Below are 26,104 nucleotides of genomic sequence, written 5' to 3' on the forward strand. Positions count from 1 at the left end.
TTCAAACAATGTCAAGAGCTGAGGGATGATCCCGCCGCACGGCTAACTGAACCAACCGGAATCGGGGGGGGCCTCCTGGCGGATAAGGTCAGCCGACAAAAAGAGCGCGAGCATTGTTCCTCGTCGCCCGGAATGATATTTGGGAGCCCACTAGTTAAATGTAGGTTTGGATTTGAGTGGCTGCTGTGTCGGGAAGAGAGAGGGAAAAAAAACAAAACCGGGATGAGTCATACAAACAGGCTCCGGGCTGAGTGCTGCGATGCTTCCTACCATACGAAATCCTGTCCGCTGCAAAACCCTCCACCTGCTGAATCATGAAAGATTCGTCTTCACGGCAAAACTGGTTGTTATATTTCCAGACGTGGAGGTCCTCTGCTTACGGCTGTCTATGCATTAAAGCAGGGGTATTCAATTCATATTCAGAGAGGTCCGTTTAGAGGGAATCTCCTCAAGCGGAGGTCTGGAACATCGCGCTGTCTTTGATGATTCGGTGTCATGATATCAAACGGCTTTCTGTGCCCTCGGTTTCAAAAGACGTGCGCTTTGTCTCGTGGTGGCATTGAACGCCACATGAAATGACTTCTCTCTGACTACTGTCTCGTCTCCCACCCCCACGTGTGTGTGTGTGTGTGTGTGTGTGTGTGTGTGTGTGTGTGTGTGTGTAGTATCACAAACGCATGCAATTACAATAACCAGTGCCGTAAAGGCTAGAAAAGCTGCGCCGGTTAAAATGGAAACGTGAATGTTTCGCAAATAATTCATCAATTCTAGGTCCGGACCTGGACTGCGGCCTGCCTATAAGTGAACCTTTGCATTGTAATGATAATAATTAATAAATCTCTCCCGGGTAAATCAATGTGAGTGGGTTGATTGATCAACGGAGAAAATAACTTTGCTTCACTTGTGAAGAAGAGCTTTTCTGAGTCTTCTCCGTTAATAAGCCGAATATCTTTGGACTGTCGGTCAGACGACGCGAGACACCGTCGGCTCTGGTGCCTTGTGATTTATGTATCTATTTGCTCATACTTAAAAGACCAAACGATGAATTCATTAATAGAAAAGATGAATCAATAATGGCCCTGAATGTGTAAAAAGAACCTATAAAAAGCCTGTTTTCAACCACATCCGGTAGTTAAAAGCTTCTGTGACTCTCCACCTCGCTGCAGAGAAATCTGAGAGCGTATTTGACAAGTGAGACACGCTTCAGGTGACAATTGACAAACAATATCACTCTTTTTTTTTTTAAGCACCAGATGCCTATTACAGTGTCAGCACGGTTCATTGACTATCAGATAAGCTGTCACTGAAAGGCATAATTTCTTCTACAGTACTAATATTTTGTCTGAAGTTTTCGTTAAGCACAAATCTGACAGTTTCTTTGATGGGATTGTTTTCCATCTCCCGTTGTCTTTGTATGCTTTTACATGGTAACAATACTTTATTTCTGTACTTCAGAGTACTCTCTAAACACAACACTAGGGAATGTACCGACTCGTATTCACGATAAGCATCGTTTGTCCTACAAGTTGAGCTGGTCAGGTGAGATAATGTGCAGTAAGCACCCGTTGACTCTCTGGGCCGATAATGATAAAAGCGGGCTTGCCGCCCGGGCCCGGTGGCCAGGCGAGGGTTTCAGGAGGTGACCCTGTGCTGTTGTGTCCCCAGAGCAGCGGGAGGTGGAGCAGGAGGAGGGCAGCGAGGGCCGAGAGGAGGGACAAGACTCGCCGATCGCCTGCGGAGATGACATCCACCTCTATGACAACCAGATCAGCCCTGGGCCAGGTCAGTGGAGGGAGGGAGGGAGGGAGGGGGGGGAGGGGGAGAGTGTGTGGTTGGTCTTTATCCAGATATAAAGCTGAAAAATGTCAATGGGCTTTTGAATGAGGGTCTTCTTGATCCAGAACCAGAAGTTGTGGTTTTTACTTCGGCTCTCTCTGCAGAAATCCCTCATGTAAGAGTTCTTGCCGTCTCCCTGCGACCTTTGACCCGATCTGATTTTAAGTAGGGCTGTCATAATCAGCTCGCTCAGGTATACGAAGAAAAGAAGAAAAAAAAAAAGGTTACAAAGTGGCACGCTGCCTCTCTGAATTTGCTCGTAAATAACCTCCTCTGCTGTTCAACTGTGATCAGTATCAACTGTTCATTTTCATTTTGCTCCTTCGCTCTTCTTTTCTTGGCTCGTTTTTTTTTTTTTTGGGGGGGGGGGGGGGGGGGGGAGATGTTATTATGTCATAACGTGATGCACACCCTCTTTGGAGGCGGTGCGTGTCTGCAGTCATGGCCGATCTCCAGAGGCGTCGTTCAAGGAGGCAGCAAAAAGAAAACCCTCTCAGAACAACTTTGAACTAATTTGTTCTGCTGGAGTCCATCCAGAGCCTGATGGCAGGTGTTGACTTGACAGACAGCTCCTCAGCTGCAGGTGCAGGCGATTTCTTTTGACCCCCCCCCCCCACACACACACACACACACACACACACACACACACACACACATACACCAGAAAACCCCATGTGTCAACAGGTGACCGTTCCCTTTCAATGTGACAGGTGACCATGTCACTCGGGCTCATTCTCCATACATAGTAACACTTAAGGCGTCTGACAAGAGAGCTGGAGCAGTGCATGCTGGGAACAAGTTAGGAGGAGAAAACAAGAATGAAAACCTCTCTCTCTCTCTCTCTCTCTCTCTCTCTTCTCTCTCTCCATCTCTCTCTCTCTCCCTCTCTGTGTCTGTCTCTCTCTCTCTCTCTCTCTCTCTCTCTCCCTCTCTCTCTCTCCCTCTCTCTCTCTCTCTCTCTCTCTCTCTCTCTCTCTCTCTGGACAGGTGCTGTGAGTGTCAGGTCTAGCATTAACAGCGTTAAGTACTCGAGTGGCGTAGTGTAAACTGTCACGACAGAACAGATTATACCGTAAATACTCATTATGGTAAATGTTAACATGGGAGGTGTTTACACCTCTGAGCCAGCATGTAAAACTAAATTATTATCCCAAAACTACAACAACTTCCACATCTTTATGCTCGTCCATTGAGAGCGTCTGTAGTGAACAAAGTGTTTTGGTTGCATGGTGGAATGTACACGGTTTAATGTCATTTATGTTTCTTCTTAATTTATGGTTTTGGTCCAGTTAAAACATTCGCTGTCCTTCCTGAAAACAAGACGCTTCATCTCATTGATGCATTAAAAAAAAACACATTTTAATCCAACACTGCCTAAAATAACATTAACAATCTGTACAGCACACAACACCCTCTGTCCTCAGACCCTCGACTCCGATAAGAACACAACAACCAAAAAAACATTTAAAGGGGAACTTAAAGAAGAGCAGTTCAGGAAGGATCCCTTCTCCTGGACACACACGCAATAGATGTTGTGCTGTACAAAGTAAAAATTACAATATAGACAAAATCGAAATGACAAAACATGATCACAGATGCAAACATATATGAAGAAAAGGAATCCGGGAGTCGTCAAACAGACACAACCTGAGCCACATGACCTGTCCTCCACCATGTGACCTGGAAGAAGGAGCTGCAACATAAACATAAACACATTAAATCTCAGACGTTAGATAAATGACATCCTCCCGCTGTCACATACATCGGACCCCAGTGTCATTAGCTGTTTGCGTGTCCCGTTTCTGCTCTTAATTTGTCACAAATTATCATCCTATTTTTTTTTTGTTTGTATTATTCCACATCAGCAGGCCACTGTGGAATACGTCCACCGTATCAAATCAATGTAGGACTTTTAATCACATCCTGTCTGGCTAAATAAGCAGTGGTGTGGAAAAGCAAATAGCTTAGCGATCGCATCAGACCCAGAGACAGCAGCTCCTATCAAAATCTAATTTCAAAAACATCTGTCTGTTGTAATTAATTCATATATCTCCGTGCGTTGAACTGTGGCTCCCTTCGTGAGAAGATGCCGTCGTGCTTTGGATGCTTTCATAATTCTGGTCTCGTGCCAGACGGGTTCCTGTGACACTATTCCATCTTGACCTTTATGACGTTGTGCCTGTTGGACGGTTAACTGCAACATATTAGAGATATGTTTTATAAAAGTTATTTAAAGAGCTTTTATTTTATTTTATTCAATGTCCTGAATACGAGCTCAGCCTCCAAAGCACTGCAGCACATTGTGCTCATCTGTCTCATCTCATGAAGTTTGATTTGTTTGACTTATCATGTTTTATCTTTTTTTTTTTTTTTCATTTTCGTCAAACTTGTACACGCCTAAATAAAAAAAATTTAAATAAATAACCCAGCAGTGAGCGGAGGCACATTTTAATGATAAAGTGGATTTTTAGTGGCTTAGAATCAACGCCAAAGCACAGACGATGAGGCGAGGTTTGTCATCGCTGTCAGAAAAAGAGGCTTCAACAAGCTGAGACATCATATTCATCATCAGTAGAACGCCGTCCATTCACAGGAAAACACTTTGGAACCACTGGTGGTAATGAACCGTGCAGTTCTATGGGTTCTCTTTCTTTTTCAGTGCGGCGGAAATGTTCAAAAAAAAAAGAACGATAAAGCTCTCAAAATGTGCTGAATGTCAAGTTTTTACAAAGTGATTCTCTGCAGACCTGTGGTGGCTGAACTCCGGCCCGCTGCTCGTTCTCCAGAGGATAGACTCAAGTATGACTTGGACATATTTCTAATACATTTAAAGTAGGACGTACGTTGCACATCCTAGTTTAACTTTAGTGACATTATCTCTGTCTAAACCTCCTGGCACAGAAACCAATATTTTACTGCCTGTTCTGTTTCTTACATCTTGATATAAAACAGATTTACATCTTAAATACGTGGCAATTCATACCCGTTTTAGATTATTTATGTACAGATTTACATACATTGTGAGTGGCCATAGCTAGATTAAACGTATTATAATTCATTTAAATTATATTTACTAGCAGCAGATGCTGAAATACTTTTTGTAGTACGTGGGCACACCAATAAATGCCAGTTATTTTGACCGAAAATCGATTTTCTAGTTATTTTTGATCTGGAAACACAGATTTTATTGTAGTAACTGGTTGAAAACTACACATGTATTATTGTTTGACTCCTTTAGTATGCGTAGTCCACCTCTGCTCTGGACCAGGACGGTTTCTTGTACTGACGTTCAACAGTAAGTCCATTATGAAGAAGAACAGATATCAGTTTAACCCCAACATCAGGTCCATAAATACGGCAATATGCAGCCACGACTTACTGTACGCTGCTTTGTGAGCGAGGCTCCTGACATCACTCCGACTACATCGTGCTCTGCTGATACTGCTGCTTCCTGTATCTCCATGTAACACTCCCCTGTGAGCACCCACTAAAGTTCATGCACCGTAGATGAGGCATCTTCAGAGGTTTAGCTTCTATTTGTAGGTCAGACATGCAAACAGTAAATAGAAGTAAAGTACATGTGCAGGTGAGGTAGAAACCCAATACGAGCGTATAGAAAACCTCTAAAAGAGAGGAAAATAAAAACTAACGACGCAAAATATAATATCAATACGCATGCTCGTCTTTCTATTATCTTGAGTCTCGTTTTGTTTCTATACAAAGACAGAGAATCAGTCAATAAGTACAATTTTGTGATCCATATTTGGACACCGCAGTATTTTTTAACAAGTATTATCCTCGAGATGTACATTTCAATGCTAGTTAAAGGCGATTGATTGGTCTGGTTGTGTAAAGATGAGCTTAAAAATTACAAATACATTTTTTTTAAAGCTTTCTGGTAAGTCTGCACTTTAAAAATACAAAGTACCTGAATGTGTTTCCTTCAGATTGGTTCTCTCTGTCGTAGTGACGAGGACCTGTATTAGCATTTGTATAACAGCATTCATATTTCTTAATCCAGCGTCACTGACAGTTCAAAGTTGTCTCTTGTCCAGAGAAATTACTCGGCGTCTACCTGAAGGATAGCCACACAATCCTGGTTCTCAGAGGATGTACCCTGAAGGGTTTCTGAAGAAGTTCCTCCAGCGCCACTATGAGGTTTCACAGTTGTAGTTTCGTGTGAAATATCTCGACAAATACTTGATGAACTTCCGCGACATTTGGTACTTTTTATCATCACGAGGTCAAAACTTTAATCTCCCAATATTTTGGTTTCGAAAACTTCACATCAGTCTCAGTTGAGGTTTTTGTTCAGTGCAAATGTTAGCACGCTAACACGCTAACACGCTAATCTAAGCTTGAATATTGTTCCGGTTATCCATTAAAGTGTATACTTGTTCTACTGTCTGCAGAAAGCTCAGCGTCCTCATGTGGGGGATGAAGAGTCGGTAATACGTTCTGCTCAGTTTCGGGGTGTTCGCGGCATCAGGCAACGATAAAAACAAAGTGATTGATGGCAAGTGATTGTTGAAGATTAGAATTGAAGTACTTACTGGAAATGTTGTCAGCTGGTGCTGTAACACAAGGACGTTGTTTGTCTTCTTTTCTTTTCTTTTTTTATCATTTTGACATGATCTTATCCATTCTTCTCTCTTTAGAGAACTTTGTCATGAAGCTGTCAAACGCTCTCCATAAATAGAATTGATTTCATGATTATGTGTCTGCCAGCGCCGGGCTCACTTCCATTTCAGTTCAATCAATTTGGCTGAATACTGAAGTGGAAAAGTCACGAGGAAGGACGGGCGTCTGCCGCGCTGGAAACTTGAGGATTTTGATTTTGACCGAGGTCAAGCCTTGACCTTGATAACTGTTTGGGGGGTTTTGTTTCATGGACACTGTATACTATAAAGATTAAAGGAGAATATAAAGATAACATAAAGGCACGGATTTCAAATACCATCAGAGGATCACATAACTTAAAGTCGCCAATTCTGTAGTAAATTAAATTAGTTTGAGACAGCTCTGTATTATCTCGATCCTAAGGGTTTGTATAGATTAGATTTGCCTTTATTGTCTCCTTTAGGAGACATGTGTCTTCTTGTCTTAGAACACATGGTAACGTAGCAGCACACTTACCTTTACATACAGACAAACAATACATCGAAAGTCCACAATCGTGCTACAATTAACATTCAATGACACACACACAGATCCACATACAGCCTGGTCTCACTGACTTTTCAAAATAAAACACCCTGGGCACGTCAAATGTGAACGACACAGTTTGGGAGATAGATGGGAAATGTATTCTCCGTATCATGAAAGTGAAATGTATTTATTTTTTCTACACTACCAAAGCAATTACTTCCTTATTCCATAACACATATTTGAAATGCGTATACTGTTTCGAACACACTGCCCGGCGTCGGCCCAAGGACACTTGAGATTTTTTTTTCCTATCACACAGTAATTCCGCCATTCTCAGTCACCGCCCTGCAAAACCCTTAATGACGAAAATAATACAACGCTCCCCTCTGAAATTACATAACACTTGTGGCCGACTGAAAGTAATCAACAGTTGTGGAGCCACACTGATCAAATAAAGAACCCGAGTCACATTTTAACACTTCCTCTCCCTAAGCCTTAAACCCTGAAATTCTCCTGGATTACTTTAAGCCACACAGTATATTGAGACGTACAGGAGGCCATTAGAAGGAGGTGATCATTGGGGGTAATCTTATATGAATATATGAATATCTCCTCACGGCTGCAGCCTGACAGCAATTAGAGCCGCGGCTCGCTCTCCCCTCTGGGAGCGGATCAACCCAGCCGTGTGCTTTTTGATTGTGAGGCTTTGATGAGCCAAATCCACTGCACACGACACGTGCCCCCCCCCCCCCCCCAGCCCCCCAGCCCCGCCATAGCCTCATCATAGAGGTAGGCTCTCCTTCTCCCTGCACTGCCTGCAGGGTTTTATGATGGCAAGGTGTTCAGTATGGCGATCAAAGCCCCCCCCCCCTCGCTCCTTTTTTCCCCCTCACACTCAAACATGTTCACTTGTGGCTGGATTATTGATATTACGATATCCTAGTGCTTCCCTAAGGCTTATTGGCTTGTTAAAAGGTTTGTTGTTGGGTTTTTTTTTTTTTTTTTTTGCTTTACCGTCACTGAGAGGGAGGAGTCAAGCGCAGATTGATTTCCAGACGGAGCCGCCATAGTGCCTCACGTGGAGCAGAGGAGGAAAGCCCACGGTAACCTAATAACGTCGTCCCCGCAGTAAACGGCGTTAACGGCTGTTATGTAACGGCAGCGGCGGACCGCTTCACCAGAGCCAGCAGGGTACTGAGTCTGGTGACCGAGCCGTGTTGAAAACCTCGTTCCCTCCGTTTGTCCTCGTATTGTTTTCTAACATAAAAGCGTTTCCCTCCTTTGTCCCCCTTTTTTTTTTTTTTTTTTTTTTTTTTCCTAACACTGGGAAAATCCAGACCTTTGTACTTTTATCTGAGCGCTCGCCTCGGCTCCGCAGACGTGTGCATTAAAACCTTATCAGCAGAAAACTTCCAATCCCTGTTCAATGAGAGCATTTAGACACTTGCCTCTTGGCATTTTCAGCATTAAGAAGGAAAGGGTCTCAGGCTTTTTTTTATATATCTTTATTTCAGAATTTGCACCACCGAGGACGGTTGGCTAGAACATGCTTTAAAATGTAAACGCAGAACATTAGGCAAAGTTAAGCATTTTAGCTCGTAATATTCAAATTCAACAAAAGCAAACGCTTGTACACTGTTCAGGAAGACAAAGGCTTAAAGGGGCCGACCATGAACCACAGCATTCACAGTTTTAGTCTGCTTGCAAGTCATGTCGTTCCCCATCTCTGTCTCGCCTCATTTCCTGTCCCTGTCTTTACCGTCGACTCTCTAATAAAGACATAAAATGCCTCAATTTCAGGGCGGTTACATTTTCAGTGGCGGTTACCGGGCAGATTAGATGTTTAGCTTTACATTCCGGTCAGATGGCGATTATTAGAACGGAGATGCAGAAATGAGGGCGTGGCTGAACAGGTGACAGAAAAGCTAGGTTTATTTATATAGATACATTTATATTTTTTTATTGATTGAAGTGTGGAGAGACGTCAAAATTGCTCCAACGATGAATTTTCTGCTGACATATAGCAGTATAGCAATATTATAGCAATATTATAGCTATATTGATATAATACATACAATCTGTCCCACAGTTTGTGACGATGCCGTGTCTGATTGGACCTCATGTTTTCGTTTCTCCTCAGACGCTGACGACTCCGGTTGCGTGTTGCTGAACACATCAAGACGGGTAAGCGTACATATTCTCTGAATGTATGATATGTTATTATTTAAAAGATAAGGAGCTTTTTTTGGGCAGTCGGGGAACTTGGCACGTTGCTGATAATGAGCGCCGCCATCTTAATTGATCTGTAGAGGAAATTTGACTCCAGATACAAGATTTAAACTCTCCGTCTCAGATCTGGTGTAGGATAGAGCCTAGAAGGAAGCACACGGTGTTGAATGTTTTAATCACAAGAGCAGAGGAAACAGGAGTTCTATCAGTGGCGTTTACTTCATTTGAACCTAAATGCACATTCGTGAGTGGAAGCGGTCGTCGCTCCGCTTGGCGTCCTGATGGAGATGCAAACGATCCACGTCGGTACTGGACCGTCAGCTGCTGATGTTGCGTGACGAGCGGGAAAGTCTGCATTGGGTGGAATCGAACAAACGCAGGACTTTCACCCAGCAGACCGCTGTTCGTGTAGCGTATGAAGCTAAGTCACGGTTGACTTGTTTTCCCGTAGACTTGTTACGTAACTCACCTATGTAAATCATGCCAGTTACAGACAAGTGTTCTTTTTGTGCTCTCCAGTCGGCAGCCCCAAAGCTTTTTTTTTTATAGTCTCCCAATAAGCTCTTTGAACTCTGTGGACTCTTTCAAAAAGCAGCTGAACGCCCATCTGTTCAGATAGGAATTAAGGTAACGTGGTATTTCATGTTTTAACTGTCCCGCTTGTATATTTTATCCAGTCTTTGTTTGATTCGATTTCTCTGACTGTGAAGCACTAAACTTGACTCTTTCCTAAACCTAACTTAAGCAGGTTTAGCTGCCTGAAGGAGATTTCTTGCCGAAAGTCTCCCACGTGAGCAAGCGTCCATTTTTGTTAGGGGTGAGAATGTTTTGCAATTGTACATGAAAGTGGTTGACTTATTTGTGATTAAGCGATAAGAATAGTTTCCTGTTAATTATCCCTTTTCTGATCTTCCTCAGTCGTAGACGGGAACTTACACTGGGCTTCATTACCTCTAGGGATGTGTATTTTACGGAGCTCTTTCGGGCTGAGTCACGAGGATCGCCTGACACCGAGTCCCAGTCCACCACTTATATCTCCCTACATACTGTAATAGCCCACAGCTCCGCAGCGCACAGTCGACAGCGCGCTGAGGTTTGTAAAAAACAATCCAATTCCTGTAAGATGTGCCTGACAACTGAATGCCTCCGCTGTCAGCGTGGATGTCTTCTCGTGCCACTCCGCTCATATTGTTCCACGCTAGCAGCCGGTTCCTGTGTTTCAGCGGCGCAACACCTGCACGACGTCAGAATGTAATTAGTCTCGATAAATCCCGTCAATTAGAATATACCTGAGCTGTGCTGATGCGAATCGCACAGACTCAGGGAATCCTAAATGTTGTTTGCTGATAGAGGAGGTAAAGAACTGCTCCCCAGCTGTAGAGTCTGTTGATCTCAAACCGTCTGTGATGGTATCTTCTGTTTGACGGTCCTGTAGGTTCTGTTGTCCAGCCTTAGTTCCCTGTGTGTTCACCATTTGTTATCTTAATTGGCTTCCCGTTTGCATTAAGGGCTTCAGTCTTCGTTCTGGACCCACCTGTGTACCGACTGTTCAATCCAAACAAACACAGCAGCAGCTGATTTTATGGATTGTTACATGTTCAACCTGGAGAGGAGGGACTACTCACAGCACCTTCTGGGGAAAAATGACCAAGTATTTTATTCAGTGTATTATAGACAAACAGTAGAAATTATAAATACGTTATTGTAATTCGTTAACGTACAAAACTAGTTAATATGCTCTCCTCAAAGCCACCAGACTCTGAGCGTCTTCTAATGAGGCGGATGGGTTTACGTTGGAGTCTGCTGAAAGCGTGCGCTGTGCGTCTGAACGTCTCTCCATGGTAGCGTAGACAGCAGTGAATTACAATAATGAAGCCGTGCAGACGTCTTAGAGTTATTCTGTTGGAATGTTATTAAGATGAAAGACAGAATTTTGGTGGAATGTCTTTTGGTGAAAATTCAAATTAGACTCGAAAAAACGTCCGACTCGCGACTAAGACGATGCTGCTAACTCTCTGAGCGTTTATCTGTCCGAAAGAAACACATTCTGTGAAATCTGTGAGCTGATGAGATCCACTAGTGAACCAGTTAACATCAGGATCAATACTCATACAGTCATACAGCAAATATACAGATATTTCATCAATGAATTGGGACAATAATTGGCAGATTAATTGACAATGAAAATAGACGTTAGTTGCAATTTTCCAGTACAGGCTGAACAGCACAAGTGAGTATAAGAGCCAGACTAGATGGTGAATATAAACCTGCTTTAATATCTCAGTGGTTTCTCAGTAGATTGTTCAAATGAATCAAACAGTCTTTGATTCTAGCAGCCATTGTGCAGATACATTTCTGTAGCATTAGGGAGCGTAAAGCAGCGTCCAGAGGGCATCGGTTTGAACCGGTGACCGAGGCGGTCGAGAGCTCCACGTCGTCAGTTCAAGTCCGTCAGAGGTTTCAGTTTGACGGGCCGTGTTCCTGCCGACAGCTCGCCTGCTTCTTCTCTCTAATCTCTCCGTTCTGTTGGTTCGCTCTCCTTCTGGTTTTTTTTGTTTTTGGTCACATCCTCACTTTCCCACTTCGGTCTTTATTTAGATTTCATTTCAAGGTTTCTGCTCCATCTGCGTGCTTCTCGCTTTCTTTATCCACAATTCAGGACATTTCCTTAGAATTAAAGATTTCCCCCCCAATGCTCTGTCCAGCACATGGACTGCATCACCACTCATTCTGCATTGTTCATCTGACCAGGAATACATCTTAACATAACACACAAGTTATTTCGCAATTTACACCTTTTGAAACACTTGACCCCCCCCCCCCCCCCCCCCGAAGCAAAACCGAACCCCCAAACTCGACACCATCCGCACAAACAAATCAAAATGTATTTATAGAGCCGCATACACAAATAGCTTCAAAGGCTCTAGACACGGACTCAGCTCAGCTCTCGTCTTTTAAAAAAAATGGATAAAAGAGCAGCAGGGAATCCACTCATCTGCAGAGTTTCTGTCAATCGCACGATCAATGAAATCGAGGGCCGCTGGGTGTCTGGGCTCTTAATCGAGCGGTGTTCTCCTCCCGGTCCATCCGGCTGTCTCTCAGGTGGTTCAGACTCCACCGGTAGAATGTGGCTGAGCTTACGAGGGGTGAAGCGTCCTGTTTCATGTGGGACAATAACAGGCTCAGAGGGGTGTGGATACTTTAAGGTCAAAGCTTTAGGGCACTTTCACACTTTTTTGATAATATAAATGCTTTTTTTTTTACTGTGCCCATGTGGTCCTGTGGATTTTAGACTCAGTCTCACTACTCCTGCTGTATCACATGAAATAAGTTAGTGTCATAACATCACAGTGGTGATGATCTCTGCCTCCACGTCTCCAATTTGTTCCTTGATTTAGGCCAGAAGTGCGATCGTCTCACAGCCACAACTTTGATTGAATGAATCAGTAGATTTACACCTCTGTTGATATTCACATAAACTGAAATGAAACAACAAACGATTTGGCAAAAATTCATCCTGATTCTAGTTTTAGTCAACCGATTCAGTCTTCAAATAGGATTTAATCACTGGCCAGCTTTATTGAAGTAAAGGAAATATGTGATTGTCCTTCAAAATGTTTCGTTAACTTCTCCTGAAAAAGGACTTTGTTTGACACTGATCAACGGAAAAACTGCAAATGTGCTTCAGTTGTTTATTTTTTTATTCAACTTTTTGTTAAACCAGATAAGATTTTCAATGGAGATCTGGCCAAGAAGTTAGCGAAGTTAAACTTGGAGTACAGGTCATTTTATAAGTACAATTTAACTAGAAAATAAATACAAATAGTGTATGATGCATACGCATACATACATATACAGAAAGGCAACTCTTGCACATTGTTGCAAGAACAGTCTGTGGTTAAAACCTCTGATAACTACTTGTGTTTCAAAAAAATATCAGCAAAAAATGTGTTTTTTGGAGTCTTAATTTCTCCAAATGCAGCAAACTTCAGCATGTTGGGGATAGTAGAATAATCCAAACCAAAGATACATTTAAACAACTATATGAAAGGATTTTTATGCCTTTGGTCCAATAGATGCATTTTGACAATGCCTTCCAGTCTTTAAACATACACTGACTGGCTTAATCAGCACAGAAATCTCAAATAAAACGATTTCAGGCTGACAGAATTCCCTTCTTTTCCCGCAGTATGTGAAGCTGATGAACTTTGAGGAGGAGATTCGGGCTCACCGGGACCTGGACGGCTTCCTGGCCCGGGCCACCATCCTGCTGGACGAGACCGCGGCCTCCCTGGACGACGTCCTGAAGAGGATGTTGCACCACGTGGGCCAGGACAGCAACTCCTCCGAGCCCAGCTGCAACTTCGAGGAGGTGATGAGCATGCTTTTCACGGACGCAGGAGCTCAGGAGGTCAACGGTAAGCAAGCGAACCCGTCGACACGCATGTATAGACCGAGCGCGCGTGTGAAGATTAATACAGAACCCGATAAGACGGAGAACTTGTACCGTCCGGGTGAGCCCACAGTCCCGACACCTGACCTAGAAACATCGAACGTCTGCACATGTCAACACCTGCCCCGAAAAATAGCTTCACCTCCGGCTCAGGAGCAGAATTGTCAGACTGACTCGAGAATGGTTCAAGAAGCTTTTAAGACCCAAAGCAGAGTCTGCGATGTTTGAATCGAGGCGGCTGTCCATTTGCCCCTCAGCTTATTTTTCAAGTGGACACAAATAGAGCTCGCTGTGCCAAAACTATTTACATGTGCAGACATCAAACGCTTCCCAGGGAAACTGTCCGGTGGTTATCTTACACTTTAATGCACAAGAGAAACATGCTTTTTTTTATTCTTTTTTTTTATTTTACCGAGCCACGAACACAAATGATAATCAAAACTAACGGAATCCTGTGATACTTTCACTCACATGTGGTAGTTGAGATGTTTTGGTTTATTATTTTTCACCGATTCAAGCCTGCAACAGCAGGTTGCCACTTTTTTTGTTTCGCAAAAATGTCAAATCAGTTAAATAATTCAAAGGTTGCTTCATGTCTTCTTTCAGACTAGTAGTAAAGAAAACATCCGAAACACACATTTAGGTGTTTACTTTAGATTTCTCTTTAATTCACTAAAAGTTAGCGTTGGATAATGCCTAATTTGCATATTTAGACAGAAAAGTAAAAAAAAAAAAAAATCTTTTAATACATTTTACCCTTTTCACCTGCAGTGTCTGAACTTTACACAAGACTGTTTTCTCTAAATGAGTGTTTTCTCAGACTCTGAGCCGTCGGTAGCTCTTCCACGCACCAAACCTTCCTGTTTCATCTGCATCATGAAGGTTGGCTTTCTTCATATATGGCTCAATGCCAGATTAATGGAACATCTTACCACTAAAGACATTGAGATTGTATTTTGTTGTGGCTGTTGACAGTCTGAGATACAAAGAGATATCCAAAATTCCCTCTCTAAAAAAAACTCCCAATATGTTAACAAAAAGAAAGATAATTTGCATATTTAAAACTAAGATTTCAGAAAACTTGTAATACAAAAAACTATTGTCTTAATGTAAATATTCAACCAGGGAATTTTCATGGTGATATCTATTAGTTACCTGTGTGTGCTTAAAGCTCCGGTTTGTTGTACCTTACAGAACGTTAGATATGCACACCTTGCTCTCTTGTGACGCGTACATTGATTTCTGAAGCGTGCTACAAGAAGGTTCTCCCAACGTTCAGTAATGACATGTCGGCTCTCTCGTCAGCTCGGTCTCTTCCGGCGGAGCAGCGAAGCCTCTTGGTTAAAGGCGAATCTCCTCAGACCGTTAGAGCAGGAAGACATCCGCCCTCTTACATAACAGTGCGTAACCATTGTTGAAGCCTCGCTCGCCCCCCCCCCCCCCCGGCTGCACTGAACGCCTGCATTCACAAAAGTAATTATATCTTTTTTTCTGCTAACGTCACGCAGAATTGAAGAAATATGAATGTTTTTTCCCGTTAAAGGTCTGCTGAAGGTTTAAAGATGAAAACACGAGAGGGTTTCTCCTCCTCCCACTGTAAGAGCATGTGGAGCTAATGGTGGTGTAAGGCCTCCCCGTCACCTACTCCCTCTCCAGTGTTTTCCCGTCTGGCTCGGCTGGTGTCCGCCGTTGTTGATGGTTAGTCAGAGGTGGGTGGTGGGTGACGCTCACCCTGCACAGCCGCCTCTGACAGATCCGCGAGGTGATAATTGACTTCTGTCATCGATCACTCACTTAGCTTTTCCAATGGCTCTCTGAGACTCTCAAGCTGTGGCGGCTGCGGCTACTTGACTGTTTCTCTCCCAGAACACCCCACTCAGACGCCACAGAAGAGACTTTTTTTTTTTTCTTCTTTTCTTGTCTTTGTGGCTGTCTTGACCAAAAAAAAAAAAAAAAAGACTTCCTGCGCAGGTCTGGATATGTATGGGAAATCAATCTGAGCACTCAAACAATTTTGAAATTGAATAAAGCAACGTAGAAAAATAAAGGAAAATAATTATATTAGTGATACTTTATGATTAAAAATAATCCGCAGCCAGTGAGCAATAGTTGACCACATGGCTTTAATGTTATTAAAGGGAGCAGAAGCGGACGTAGTCGTCGTGATGTCGCTCATCCGGTTTGCGGATCGTCTTTTTTGAAGCCTCAACTTCGGCCGTCCGCCATCTTGGATTACGATCGTTGCCATCTTGGCTTTTTGCAAACCAGTGAATGGAAGTGACCATATTTGGACAACGGAGGAGTGACATATACGACTCTGGTAGGGACCTGTCAGTGGGTTAGGTTCTGTTTGACTCTAAATGGAGCATAATGTACTAAATGAACATCATGCTGTATTGAAGAAGATGTTAAACTAGAGATTGAGACCATAAACTCATGTCTACAATGTTTGCTGAGGGAATAAATCAAGAGAGAAGTAGAGTCATGTATTCTATACGACCAGAACACAAGCTAAGTTCCTGTGTCTTGCCACCTGATTCAAGTGAAGAGGGTTAGCTCAGAAGCTAGCGACAACTCTGGCTTAAGTTCACTTAAGGTGGACTAACCTTTAAGGTGGACCAGCTGTTCGCTGAAGCGACAAGCCGCCCCTCTTTTTAACTGTTAGAGCACATCAATCGGTCAAAATATATTTGTTTTCCGGTTAAACTGTTGATTATCAACATCCCTACTGAGAACGATGTTTTATACCTGGATATAAGGACTTGCGCTGGTCTGATAAAAGTGGAATCGGTGCATCCCTGCAGTCAGCAGTCACGTGTGCATCCTCATCAAAGTTACGCATGGACTAAAGGTTCTCTCAAAAACCAGGTCAGGGTTTTTCTTTTTGTATTGTGCCGTTTTAAATCAGCTGAAACTTGAGTTCTCACTCTGGGGAAATGCTTTAGCCGCAGCAGAAGCAATAGGGGAATAGCAGATGAGAATTAGCTGATAATTAACTGCACAGAGGATGATGTAACAATTCCAGCATCATGCAGCAAATACGGACGTCAAAGGTTTACAGTTTGAAACATCTACAGAGGCGTGTAACGTACAGAAGTATGTACAGAATGAGCAGAAAGATTTTTTAAATTTAGTTTTGTTCATTATTTAATTCTCCACTTCAACAGATGGACTCCTCATCTTCAAGATCCTTCTCTTCACTGTGTCGCGTTGCGATGAATTCCCTTCTCTCAGAGTAACATGTCGGATCCCTGAATGAATTAAAATTCGGGGATCCGACATGAGAACGTTCACACGTGAAACACTTGCGTCAGTGCTGAGGTGTGGGTGTGGGGGGGGGGGGTATCTCCGGTGGGGAGGAACAAAGGCTCTTCTTGGGGGAATACATTCATATTGCACGTAAGTATGTTATCGGCGGCGCACATCTCTTCAGGTATTAATTTCTGCCGTATCTACGCTCACTCTGCCACAGCCGGGGTTGATACGGGCCGGCGAGCAGGACCGGCTCATTTGGGAGTGTAATACTGTACAGCTGTGAGATAAAGAGACCGGGGCGAGGCGATAACGGGCACAGTGAGAACGGAGAATTACAGAAATGAAAGAAGAAGAAGAAAAAAAGATGAAAAGCCCACAGAGATAATTAGTCCTGCTATAACTCGTACGGAGGAGCCAACTTCTGCTGGGGGGTTTTTTTTTCGGGGGGGGGGGGGGGGGGGTGGGGGGGGGGGGGGCACTTTTGTCTTGGGATTCGGCGGCACATACAACGAACAGCTGATGATGCAATGCATTGATAATGATATTACTTCAGCCACTTCTTTTAAAAAAAAAAGTGAAACCAGCCTCTTATTAATTAAGAGAATGATACTAAACCAGCGACTCATTTCAGGACGCTGGAGATGATGGCGGCGGTGCTTACTTCAATATTTCATCATAACGTTCCGTATCGTTGTATGTTTGTTGTATTTTCTCCCTAAAATTTCTGTCACCTTCGATCGATCCCACTGGCTCTTCGCTTTTGCCTCGATTTGCATAGTCCTCCCGTGTAATTCTGTTTTTGTTTTTTTTATTGCTCAAATCAAACAGTCCCACGCTCCTGATTCAAAAGCTAATTAGAATTTGTTTTAAAGAACCGGTAACGTCGGAGCTTCTCAAAGCTCTCTCGGTGCCCATCCCTAATTTGTGAACGCCATACGTTGTGCAGATTCATGTTACTATTACTCTGCCTGTGATTCACTGAACAGGAAAGGTGCTGTGTACTTTTGAATCAACCGACTATGCCTTTCTCTGTGATAATACTGCTTCTTTTCCAGGCCGGCGGCGTGACTTTCCCACTGTGGAAAAATCAGAATACTAAATTGGAAGCCATTAATTCCAGCTCTTTACCACGGGAAATAAAAAAAAAAAAACGGTGGTCATACATGTCATTTTTCTCCTCATCTTGATCTCTTCACTGTCGTCGTTGGGGTTTTCTCTGCACTCGCTGAACACGTAACCGCTATCAGTGATAAAAATCCAATTTTTGGTAATAGCCTGTAGACGGTAATCAAGATAAGATCTCTCAGCGCCCAACGGAGGCGAGACATTGAGGGATTTTCTCTGGAAAATGATATTTAATATGCATGAGGTAAAAAGGAGGGCAGGAAATGAAGCTTCTGTTCAGCGGAGATGTCCATGTGTGTGCCGGTTAACCGGAGACTGTCTCTACATGTGTGTGTGTGTGTGTGTGTGTGTGTGTGTTTCAGTGTCAGTCTTTTTGCGTATGTGTTTGTGTAAAATCTTCGATTCTGCTCGCCTGCTGACCGGAAGAAAAGAAAAAAAGGTGACTGAACTGGTTTCTCCTCTTGGCTTTTGTTTTTCTCCCTCCTTCTCCCCATGCAGACAAGTCTCAAAGTTTCGTTTTCTTTGATGACGGTAAGCTGTGCTTAATTGGATGAAAATGTCAGCGTCGGTGCCGCCACCAGGCCGCAATCAGTGGTGTGCTTCTGTACCAATCATCACCATCAGTGTGCCGCTTGTGTTCCCTCTCGTTCGCGCTCGGGACTGGGTCGATCCATTGAGTCATCAAATGATTACAGACGCCAGCAATCCCTCCTGTGTCACAGATATCGATGCCTCTTCAGCTGGCCCCTCAAATCAACGCCCCTCTCCCTCAGTAGTGTTAGCAGTTCTTCTTCTTCTTCTTCTCTTTTAAAATCCTGTGAGAAAAACAACAAACAACAAAATTTCTGGCTCTGTGTGAATTCTATGAGGTCAAAATGATTTGGCAAAAGAGATATGTCCTTGGCATGCTCTGGAAAAATGTTATATAATTGGAATATAGCTTATCGTATATGCAGCACTTGACTCTGATATTATTTCCATGTAGGGCGTTGGTTTATTTCCCTTTAATGAAATTTGTTTTTTTTATGCAAGCGAGTAGAGGATTAGAATTGACAAGCTCTCTAGATAACAAGGTTTTCACTATTGACCCAGTCCTAGTGGCCCTCTGCTCGCCGTGTGACATCATACGTACGTGTGCTGCATGGGCTCCTAATATACAGTAAGTGTTTCATCTTCTGTATGGATCCTTCCTGTGTTTTAATCACCTCCTTCAAAGTGCCCTCCACAATCCACGCTTTGAAGGAAACCAATCATTCCCCTCTGTGTGTGTGTGTGTGTGTGTGTGTGTGTGTGTGTGTGTGTGTGTGTGTGTGTGTGTGTGTGTGCGTTGGCTGGTCTACCGATGGTTGAGATCACGGTTTAATCTTTAAGGCAGCATAAGATCACTCGGCTTTATTTAGGTCACCTCTGAGCGTAATGTAAGACGTCTGCTTTTCACACGCCGACAAAGAATCCGTGAATCTCTGTGTTGTTATTTTTTTGTCCACGCGTCTCTGGATTCATCCGCCGCCGATGTTCGACTGACACGTCAGCCAAAAAAGAAACATTAACATTCGGCGGGTTTTTATTTTTTTTTTTATGACTGCTTTAAAGCACATTGATTGATTCGTCTCTCTCTTGTTTGTGACAGACTGGATTTTCCTCGCATGATTTGCAGAAATTGCAATCTGTTATTTTCTCCTCTCCCGACCGAAACCGGTGTGAATAATGCAGCTGAAAAAGAATTTCACCAAGAATTCAGGACAGATCAAAGGGGGCCAATCCAGCCATCCAGTCTTGCCTTTCCTCATACGTTTTCATCACTTTCCATTGAAGTTTGTCACATTTGATATGCTGCGTGTGAGCATCTGTGCTTTTCTTTATTTATTCCCCCCCCCCCCCCCCCCCCCCCTGTCTGTGTACGGGAACAAGCGGCGTTTGCATGCGAAAAAAGCTGACGAAACGGCGCAGAAACCTTCACGTAACTGACACGTATCAAATGTGCGCGTCTTAATTAGTCTCCCACTTGATCACACCATCGACACGCGCTTCCTCTCCTCTCAGCAGTCAGGTTTTGTTCACCTTCGCTGGTGATGTAAGACGGCGTATTCACACGATGTCCCGCACCTGATTTACAAAGGAGATTGGGGTGGCGGAGGGTGACGTAAAGACACAATCAGTTCTGTTCAGCAGCCGCCGTGTGAGAGAGGAGGTGGGAATGACCTCTCGCTCAGGAGATATATTGATTGTTTGCATTCACGTTTAAAGCCCCCCCCCCCCCCCCCCCCCCCCCCCCCCCTCCGCTCAGATCTGTGCTTTGTCTCATTGCTCCTTCGCTCGGATATGTGAGCTTCTCAGTGCAGGATGACGTGCGTGCAGAGTTTGATGCTAGAACCTTGAATCTCATTTTAAAGACACGTACGTACGCAGGATGCAGGATGCAGGATGCAGGATGCAGGATTTTGGAAGCCAATCGTGGTCCAGGATGCAACTTCACATTTCAAAGATGTGGAAGCCTTCCGTCGTAGACGTCGATCATGAGCGTTCGTATGAGCTTCCCACGTTGGGTTGTGGCGATAATCAACCCTGAACGCTGACCGGATTCATGCTGCTGAAGCAGTCGCTCGCACTTTAAACACACAAGTGGCACAAAAGACAAACATTGAAGCGGTTGTAATCTGAAGGCTAGCAGCGTTAGCTTCTCTCCGATGGTTTGTGGAAGATCGTCTTCCTCTCTCCGTCTGTGTCCTTCATGTCTTCACTTGGCTCTCTCCTTCTCCTCTTTCCCCCTTTTTATCTTTTAATCTTTTTTTTGTGTTCCGACTGCATCTCTGTCTCTCTCTCTCTCTCTCTGTCTCTCTCTCTCTATCTCTATCTCTCTGTTTCTCTCTCTCGCTCTCTCTCTCTCTCTCTCTCTCTCTCTTTGTCTCTCTGTCTGTCTCTCTCTGTTTCTCTCTCTCTCTCTCTCTCTCTCTCTCTCTATCTCTCTGTTTCTCTCTCTCTCTCTCTCTCTCTGTCTGTCTGTCTCTCTCTCTGTCTGTCTCTCCCATCCTCTTTCCTGACGTCAATGAGAAATTGGATGGTTTTTGATTATTACATGGCTGTCAGGCTTACTGCTATTAATTGAATTGAATCCCAGTCCGTCTCCTTTACTTCTCTCCGTCCCTTCCCTCCCTCTTGTCTCCCCTCCCGCTCTGCTTTTCATCTAGCGTCACTCTAATTTTCCTTCTTGTTTGTCCCGTTCTTTATTTTTTATATGATTTGTTGTTTTTTTCCCATTCCCTCGGTCCTTCTTTGCTCCTGTTTCTGCTTGCAGTTTTCCTCTCTCTCAGTTTCTCCCTCTCTGCATGTCTCCTCCCACTCCTCTCTTCCCGTCTCTCTCCTTCCCTTTATTTTATCCCCCTTGTTCCTTTCTTTTCCTCCCACCTCTCTCACTCTCATGCTTTCTCTCTCTTATTTCTCTCTCTCTCTCTCTCTCTTGTCTGCCTCTCTCTGATTCTCCCTTCCCTTCCTCACTCCTTGAGCTCTGTGATACTGTTGTCATGGTGACGCCCATCATTTTCTGGCATGAATGGAGGATACTTTATTGATGAGACGGCATGGCAGAGAGAGAAAGGGAGAGTGATGGAGAGAAAGACAGGCAGAAAAGAAAGGGAGAAGCCACCGGCGGGGTAAATCACAGTGATATGGAAATGGTCGTCCCCGCTGCTCTCAATACCAAACACTTCCATCCTGTCATTTTCTCGGTGCCGATGAGTAGAAGTCGTGAGCTGATGCACGCCGAATCTCGACGAGGGGGTTTTGGGATAGCCGGCGCTGCTGTAGAATACCCCCCCCCCCCCCCCCCCAAAAAAAAAAACCCCACTATTATTCATCACTCTCAGCGTGAGAAGTCGGAAGGGAGATTCCTCTTATTAGGAAGCAGCGAGCCGGTTTCCGCCGTGTCCCTAGATGCCCATGTTTAATGATTTGCTCTGCGTAAACACGGCAGCATAATGAAACGTGTTTGGTTTTTGCCCGTGAACACGAGCGTTGGTGTTTTCCCGGGGTTGGATGGACGTCGTCATTAGCTCATGTGGCGGCGCTTTGTACAGCAGAAAGCGAGCTTGTTAGACACTTCTGATGCGGGCATCGCATCGAGAAGCTCGGCACCGCAGATGAGGCTCTGCTCTTCCATCGAGCATTCTAGGCATTTGGCAGACACCGTTAGAAAACAAACAGGAAGCAGAGCCAGGTGTTATTATTAAATATTTTACATATTATGTAACGTAATGTAACTATACATTCTAGGACAGCTGAGATACATTTGCTGGTGTAGCAGAAGAGAGGTACCTGAGGTCCATCTCAGCGTACTTGTGTTTGACCTCTGACCTTTCCCCTACAGTCCACCTGCTGTCAGAGACGATCCAGGGAGTGACGGCCACCGCCACCGGGATCCAGTACCAGCAGTCCTGGCTCTGCATCCTGTAAGTCACAACGCGTGTCTGCGTTGAAACAATTAGTCCGTCGATCAAGTGGTTGATCACATTATAAAATAAGATAAAGATAAGATAAAATAAAATACATAGAATGCATAAAATAAGATGAAAAATACAACCTACTGACTTATAAGAATAATACTATGGAAATCAGTCTACTTGTGAAGATTTGAGGGCATTTGTACGCTATATTTTTTTACATTTTGTAGACTAAACAATCAATAATTTTCTTAAACCATAAACGAATCCCTCGGTTTATACCTGAAACATTTTAAATTGTATAAAAAATTTAGTATTTGTGCAAAATACACTTTGATCCAACTGTCAGAACTACAGGAATTTGTGTTTGAGTTGTGTTTGAGTGCGTCTGCAGTCGATCGTCCATGTGCACATGCATTCACACACACGTGAGTCCATGTGCACATGCATTCACACACACGTGAGTCCATGTGCACATGCATTCACACACACGTGTGCAGCACGTGAGTGTGTTTGAGTGTTTTTATGCAGCACATTTGACTACCGTCTACCTGTTGCTGCAGAGATGCAGAGAGAGAGCGAGGTTAATATATGGAAATGAAGGGCGCTGCTGGTGAGGTGAGGCGTTGACATTTATAAAACCTCCTCCTTCTCCCTCTCCGCTCCAGCTGCAACGTGAAGTATCTCCAGAGGCGTCACGTGTGCATCTCCCGCCTGGAGAGGCCACAGAACTGGGGGGAGAACTGCTGCGAGGTCCGCTATGTCATCCTGATCCTGGCCCCGCTCAAAATGGTAACTGCCACCCCCAGAGGGTGGAAATGATATGTGAGATGTATCTGACCATGCTGGATTACTGAGGCATTTGTAGACCCACTTGTTTCTTACATTTGTTCATATTTCATTTATGAATTTATGTTTTTCTTCTATTTTTTTTGCATCATCTTCTGCATTTGTTTGTGAATTAATTCCTTCAGTTACTCGCTTATAATGTGCTGTGAAGAGATTTTTCTTTCATTTCCACTGCCAGTCTGTTCTCTCATCTTTGCCTAAATCTGTTAGCTGTTAAGTCCAACTCAACCATACGAACAATGTAAGCATCCCGCTGCCATCGCACAACTAATTGATCATTTGCATACCCTCCCGCTCTGCTTTCAGCTCCTGTATTTAAAAGGAAATGTATATTTAGTTCAACAGTTTTTGATTTTAGAAAAAAAAAAAGTGTGCTGTTGCAAATTCCGGTGCAGTCAGCCACCTGTCAAGACTCCAATTAAGTTTAGTTTTCTTACCAAGGGTGGATATTTTCTGCTTTTGCATATTTTTACCCCTAAATGCCCAGAATGGTTTAAACAGATTTTATGTCTCCATGCTTCCAAAAACCTGATGTGTCTCTTGCTGCAAGAAGACAATAATCACCACAAAAACAAGATCCTGTCCAGAAAATGTTTTCTGTAATTTTAAGTAAAAGGACAACTGGGAAGAAAACACAAACTAGCTTCTGCTTATGTGCCACAGTAATAAAATGAATAAGACATAATTGAACAATTAAACTGCAGAATGTTTGGGATGCAAATGGTAGTTTGCTCAGATTGTTTATTTTTTATATTTCAATTCACTGAAATAGCTGAAGTGCCACTGATATCGCTGCTAAGCAGCCAAATGCCGGTTGAACTGAATTCAATCCAGAGCCCTCACAGCGTTTTGTGTGGGCACGAGTGTCCTGTTGGCTGAACCCTTGTGCCACACATACCCTTCTCCCCCATCAAACCACTCAACCCTTCTGTCCTCCACCGCTTCATCCTGAGCTTTCGACACACACACACACACACACACACACACACACACACACACACACACACATACATGCACAGACACACTTCACTCTCCTGATTGTTGGACCTCTCCTGATGGAAACCTCCAATCCTCAACTCCCGTCTCTGCTGGAAAGAAAAGGGAATTTCTTCATGCTGGGTCTACTTTTAGCGTGGGATCATCCACCATTTTCATCAACCTACCATCAAACTGTGGAACCACCGGGAGGTTGGCATGACACTGGCAATCAGCGATGCCTCAGCTAACTGCACCATGTTTGTTTGTTTGTTTGGTTTCTGTTGTTTCCCATGAGCCCTGCGTTTGTGGCTCTTTCCCCAATGCATCCAGTCCTGCAGGCAGCAATCACAACCACTAATGGCATTCTCAGAGACATTAATCTGCGAGAAAGAAATCTTTTGAAGGGGCATGATCATAATGATAATAGGACTTCCTTTGGTTGGCAAATGTATGTAATCTAGCTCGGGTACGGGTGGACCATTTCTATCAACCACCATTTAAAGAGCGTCGCAACATTCGCGGCTTTTTTTCCCCCTCCTTTTCTTTACCCAGCGTGAATGTGCTGACCTTTCTTCACAAATGCTCTGTTTCTCATTTACTCGGTTAAACACATACCTGAAAGCGCCTATCAACATGTTCGTGTACTGATGCCCTTAAAGAAACTCCTTCACATCTTCTGCTAGTTAGACCAGGTGCCCTCAGTCTTTGATGTTGATGGCACAGCGTTACTCACCGTGTACTCAAGTGCACTCACTTTCTACACCCGCATTTCCCCGGCCGGTCTGGGTAATCAAAGCTAGTGACCTTGAAACCTACTGAATATGTTATTCCCCAGACTTTTGTTTCAGTGCCACCAGCAGGTCAAATTTCTCACATCTCAAAATTGATAACAAAACTTTACACAAACTCGTTTCCAGTGGCTGTTTGCCTCCGTCCCTTGCTCAGATTCTTGCACAGCCGGGGGGAAGGGGAGTGTTCGGTTTGGGGATCTCAGAATTCTGTCTCTGTCTCTATGCAGATGATGTGATTCTGTTGCATCTGATCAGGAGGCCTCCTTCAGACCTCCGGTTAGAGGTTTTCCAGGTACATCCAATTTGTACGAGGCCCTGAGGTAGACCCAAAACACGCTGGAGGGATTATATATCTCGTCTGGCCTGGGAACACCTCGGGGATCCCCCAGGAAGAGCTGGAAAAGGTTGCTGGGGAAAGGGACATCTGGAATACCCGGATAAGCAGAAAAAGATAATGGATGATAATACAAATTGATTTTGTACAAACACTCATGGTTTCCAGGAGATGTATACCAATAACTTTGGCGATCTCTGGACTTATATTTGTTATCACTGATGATTCGCTGACTAGCATGTTAGCATGCTGAAGTTAGCATTTAGTCTTACAGAGCTGACTTCAAGGCTGCCTCCTAAACCGATCTCTGACTAAAGGTCCATCACACAGAAAGAGAGCCTTCAGATTATTCATGATCCATTCTCTCTCATCTCTGGTTGAAATTCAGTTACCACTGTGAAAAAGCTTAAAGGCTTAAATTGTTCTGTTTGCTGCAGCTGCTGCTGTACGCAATGAGCCTGGCTATGTTGGTATCAACACCACCTGGCTTACAAGGCTTCCCTGGCACACTGTCTCAGAGCCTCCCAGGACATTATTACCATCGCTCTCTGACTTGCGACAGCATTATTTGTAACAGATGTGGGATTACGGACAAAAGCCCCGCCACAACACACAAACTCCAAACCTGCCACCTTTAAAGTAGTATTGTTTACATGCTCCTGGATATCCA

The 26,104-nt window shown here is 43.8% G+C and overlaps 1 protein-coding gene across 3 annotated transcripts in view; it reads left to right on the forward strand.

Moving 5' to 3' along the window:
- The window catches only part of slc4a11 (solute carrier family 4 member 11), a 95,480-nt gene that overhangs the window by 42,625 nt on the left and 26,751 nt on the right, over positions 1 to 26,104 (forward strand). For all 3 annotated transcript variants that reach the window (XM_068717635.1, XM_068717636.1, XM_068717637.1), the window contains exons 3-8: positions 1,666 to 1,782; positions 9,125 to 9,168; positions 13,403 to 13,631; positions 18,545 to 18,577; positions 22,410 to 22,491; positions 23,151 to 23,274. In XM_068717635.1, coding sequence (XP_068573736.1) covers positions 1,666 to 1,782; positions 9,125 to 9,168; positions 13,403 to 13,631; positions 18,545 to 18,577; positions 22,410 to 22,491; positions 23,151 to 23,274 — 629 coding nt within the window. The remainder of the gene's footprint in view (positions 1 to 1,665; positions 1,783 to 9,124; positions 9,169 to 13,402; positions 13,632 to 18,544; positions 18,578 to 22,409; positions 22,492 to 23,150; positions 23,275 to 26,104) is intronic.

Source organism: Cebidichthys violaceus, unplaced genomic scaffold, assembly GCF_023349555.1.
Source record: "Cebidichthys violaceus isolate CVI_PGR_0920_01 unplaced genomic scaffold, fCebVio1.0.p SCAF_22, whole genome shotgun sequence".
NCBI classification, from domain to species: domain Eukaryota; kingdom Metazoa; phylum Chordata; class Actinopteri; order Perciformes; family Stichaeidae; genus Cebidichthys; species Cebidichthys violaceus.